The sequence below is a fragment of the Glycine max genome, chromosome 14, assembly GCF_000004515.6.
Source record: "Glycine max cultivar Williams 82 chromosome 14, Glycine_max_v4.0, whole genome shotgun sequence".
Classification (NCBI taxonomy): domain Eukaryota; kingdom Viridiplantae; phylum Streptophyta; class Magnoliopsida; order Fabales; family Fabaceae; genus Glycine; species Glycine max.
Window position 1 is genome coordinate 47,477,558 of NC_038250.2, and position 4,847 is coordinate 47,482,404.

General features: G+C 30.8%; 1 protein-coding gene across 1 annotated transcript; it reads left to right on the forward strand.

Annotated features, from left to right (window-relative positions):
* The first annotated feature begins 261 nt into the window (after window positions 1-261).
* Window positions 262-2,436, forward strand: LOC100781008 (probable O-methyltransferase 3). The gene is made up of 2 exons (XM_003556994.5): window positions 262-1,216; window positions 1,766-2,436. The coding sequence occupies exons 1-2, from the start codon at window positions 443-445 to the stop codon at window positions 2,066-2,068; spliced, it is 1,077 nt and encodes a 358-aa protein (XP_003557042.1). The 5' UTR covers window positions 262-442; the 3' UTR covers window positions 2,069-2,436.
* The last annotated feature ends 2,411 nt before the right edge of the window (window positions 2,437-4,847 follow it).

Consider the following 4,847-nt stretch of genomic DNA (forward strand, 5'->3'; position numbering starts at 1 on the left):
CGTACAAAATAGCTGATAAGGTTTTAAGTTACACTGCATACAATTTGGTTAAATTTTCTTATATTGTAAAAAATTATAGATAAAAGTGATCACAATTGTTGTAATCAGTAATGGAGAAAGGAGATTCTAAATCGATTATTTGGAACGTTTTACATTGGTTGAGGACCATTGTAGTAGACCACGTCGTCAAAAGGGAAGCCTTATCTACGACGATCGCAAGGACTATATATCTTAGAATATGTATGTTTTTAATTGCAGTCCCAAACTTTCCAAAATTTAACAGTGGCCAAAATCATGATCACCAACTATTTTTTAAAACCTAGCTACAGAGGATAAAGTCGTTGCTTAAACATCTTCTCGCCTATAAATAGATCCAAATAATGTGAGGTTCCATACTTCAAAATCCAAATCTGGCAATTAATTATAGTTTAGGCTGCAAATTATGGAATCCCATGATGAAGAGCATGCTGCCAAACTACTTAGAGCTCAAACCCACATATGGAATCACATATTTAGCTTCATAAACTCCATGTCCCTTAAATGTGTGGTTGACTTAGGCATACCAGATATCATACACAACTATGGCCAACCCATGCCACTCTCAAACCTCATTGCTTCACTACCAATCCACCCATCCAAAACTTGCTTCGTCCATCGCTTGATGCGAATCATGATCCATTCTGGCTTCTTCTCTCAACAAAAGCATGACTTGGAGAATGAGCTAGAAGCCAAGTATGTGCTAACCGATGCATCTGTACTATTGCTTAAGAACCATCCGATGAGTGTGACACCTTTCTTGCATGCCATGCTTGATCCAGTTTTGACAAATCCATGGAATCAATTTTCTACTTGGTTCAAAAATGGTGACCCTACACCATTTGAAACGGCACATGGGATGATGCTTTGGGATTATGCTGGCGCTGATCCGAAACTTAATAACTTGTTCAATGATGCCATGGCAAGTGATGCTCGATTTGTCACTAGTTTGGTGATTGAGAAATGTAAGGGAGTGTTCATGGGATTGGAGTCATTGGTTGATGTTGGGGGAGGCACAGGGACCATGGCAAAAGCCATTGCTAAATCATTCCCTCGGGTGGAATGCATTGTGTTTGATCTACCACATGTTGTTTCTGGCTTGAAAGGAAGTGAGAACCTTAAATATGTTTCAGGGGACATGTTTGAGGCAATTCCTCCAGCTGATGCCATTCTGTTAAAGGTAAATCACTATTCACATTCAGAATACAATTTTACATTCATACCATTAACACCCAGTTTTTATACTTGAGTGATGTCAAATTTTAAAGAATTAAAGCAAATAGTTGATGGATTGGAAAAAAAAAATGAACGATTTTATCATCATTGATCACTTGAAATAACTTCAAATTTTTATATGTATATTGTTCACTAAGCTAGTAAGCTAGCACTAGCTAGTAGTCCAACTACATATCTGCCACTGTCATACCAAATCAGACCAACTAAGTGGTCTATATGGCTTTTAATAATTAGTACTAGTTTATTAAGTGGGTACGTAAAGTAGCTAGCATATGATTATTTGACAAGTAAATCTCTGCTCATATTCTAGAAAAAATAGTTATAGATCTCTTCAAATTTGACTTTTCTTTTTTCTGAAGTATTGAGTATATGTTGCGGTTAAAAACGTTACATGATGTGCCAATTCATTCTACCAAGCTTAATATGAATGCAAGTCAATATTTATTTCTTTTTTATGATTCTTATCGGTGTGTTACTTTGAATGACAAAGCAGTGGATATTGCATGACTGGAATGATGAGGAGTGTGTGGACATATTGAAGAAATGCAAAGAGGCGATAACGAGGAAAGGCAAAGAAGGGAAGGTGATCATCATAGACATGGTGGTGGAGAATGAGAAGAGAGATGATGAATCAGTTGAAACACAGCTCTTCTTTGATATGCTGATGATGGTGTTGGTCACTGGAAAAGAGAGAAGCAAGAAAGAATGGGCTAAGTTGATTTCCTCTGCTGGTTATAACAACTACAAGATAACTCCAGTCTTTGGCTTAAGGTCTCTCATTGAGATCTATCCATAGTAAGTTAATGAGATGTGCCAGCACTCTATCATTCATATATGTAAGGGCTATAATTTTTCTGTTTCGATTCATGAGTGAATGGTGAATAAGTAACAATAGCAATAGACTGAACTCTCTTCATCATAGTTGTGTTGTTGGAACAGTACTGTCAAGAAAGGAAAAAAAAAAGATCTGAGGATAAGTATAGTTTGCGTGGTATATATAGCAGGTGAAGAAGAAAAGGAACACGTGGTTAAAGAGCACAGCGAGAGTTTAGCAATTACTTTTTTTTTTTTTTGGTAACTGAATTTGCCTTGTATTAGATTTGTGAAGAACTAAGTTTGTGAGAGTTGTTATTGAATAAGATTGTTTCTAAAGGGTTTGATAAAGGTATAATGCTTTATCTAAATACATTTCACTATTTTAATATTTTAAGTTAGTTCATAATGATGTGATTATGTGTCATGTCAATAAAGATAGATCATTAATCTCATCTTAATAATAATGTCATGTCAACAATGAAATTAATGAGACTAAAAAAAAAAAAGAATTTTATGAAAACTTAAAATAGATAAAATAAATATTACAGAAACTAAAAATGAAAAGAAATTATAAGAATTAAAAAAAAAAAATTTGCTTATGTCTTCAAATGTCACTTAAAGTTGTTTATATTTTTTATTTTAAATATTGGGTTGGACAGAAATGATCATTATATTCATGTTAAGAATAAATAAAGCAAAACATAGTGGTAAAAAAATATAGCAAATTAAATCCTATAATTTTCCTTTTGGATGAAGTATGAATATAAAAAGTAAGAGACAATAAAGTTCAAGACATCACCAAAGAATTTTTCTATATGATGACTTTAGGATAAAAATCTCATCTTTAGCTTCAAAACAACACATATCCTAATTAGTCAAAGTATCAATCACATGATTAGAATCATGTGACAGAATTTCAAGTAACAAAGTTCAAATGTTTTTCACTAGCACTATTAAATAAAATAAGATTAATTGAAATTTATTTGTATTTGAAGTCAAGACACAGATATTTTTTTTTGCTTGCATTTGAAATCAAAGAAAGCAAGTTCATCTAAACGCTTAATGAAAATGGTTGGAGGTAGACAGAGGTGAATGCACATATAAGCTTGTTCTCACAGTATGAATTTTTATACTTGAATATAATACTCCTATTCGTGTGGGGATAGATGCAAAAGTTTGACATGAGGAAGGTCACAAGCTTGGATAGGTTTGGAAGATAAATGGTTTGTGATAATATATAAATGCTAAATTAAAACATATTATTGGAAAACAGTTGAAGGATTGGCGTCGAAGTGGTTGAAGGATTAGCGTACATGGGGCTAGTTATTGCGATGGGAATAAATGCTAAACTAAAACATATTATTGGAAGACAATGTAAGGATTGACGTCATAATAGTTAGTGTGATGAGAATAAATGTTATTATTGGACGACGGTTGAAGGATTAGCGTATGTAAGGCTAGTTATTGCGGTGGGAATAAATATTAAATTAAAACATATTATATACTAAATTAAAACATATTATTGGAATTGGTGTCGGAGTAGTTAGTGAGGTAGGAATAAATACTATTATTCTCATCTTAATAATAATGTCATGCCAACAATGAAATTAATGAGACTAAAATAAAATAAAAAGAATTTTATGGAGACTTAAAATAGATAAATTAAACTTACAGAAATTAAAAATGAAAAGAAATTATAAGAATTAAAAAAAAATTGCTTATGTCTTCAAATGTCACTTAAAGTTGTGTATGCTTTTATTTTAAATATTGGGTTGCACAAAAGAAATGACCATTGTGTTCATGTTAAGAATAACTAAAGCAAAACATAGTGGCCAAAAAATATAACAAATTAAATTCTATAATTTTTCTTTTGGATGAAGTATGAATACAAAAAGTAAGAGACAACAAAGTTTAAGACACCACAAATTTTTTTTCCATAAATTTCTCTATGATAATATCAAGATAAAAATCTCATCTTCACTTCAAAACACTTTAACACATATCCTAATGAGCTAAAGTATCAATCACCTTATTAGAATCATGTGACATAATTACAAGTAACAAAGTTCAAATGTTTTTCACTAAGGCTATTATTTCTATAATCTTGGATGCATGTTTATGCATGGAATAAGAAATTTTTTACCATGAATAGGTGAATCATACAATATACGTGATTAAGGGGTTGAGTTTCAAAATTCTATTGCATTTCCACCTAGTTTACTTTATACATACATGTCCAATATATATAACTATTCTAATTTATTATTTTTTTTCATTTTTAGTTCCTACATTAAAGTCTTTACGTTATTGTTAACAGGATATCATTGTTTACGCGTCAATGATAGGTTCACCTTTCATTTATCATGTCTTGCTATTTTTTTATTATAGTAAATAACAAGAATTGAAGTCGAAAAAATATCACTTACAAAGGTCAATATGATATTTAAGTCTCTTTAAGTAATAAAAATGTTTCTTGATTATTAATAGAAGTATAACAATATCGACTATTTGTGTTCTTAGATCATATATAACATCTTAAGTTTGTTGTTATATTTTTTCTAAAATGCTTTATTGTTGTCTTTTATTTTTTTTTAAATGCTTCAATGTGTTTCTTTATGTTGAAATTTGTAACTTAATATTGCCAATCTCAATTGATAGGAAATTATCAAATTGAGACATTTTAAAAAAATAAAGGACTATATTAAAACATTTTTAAAAGTAAAAACTTTGATTGAAACATTAAAAAATAAAATGGTCTA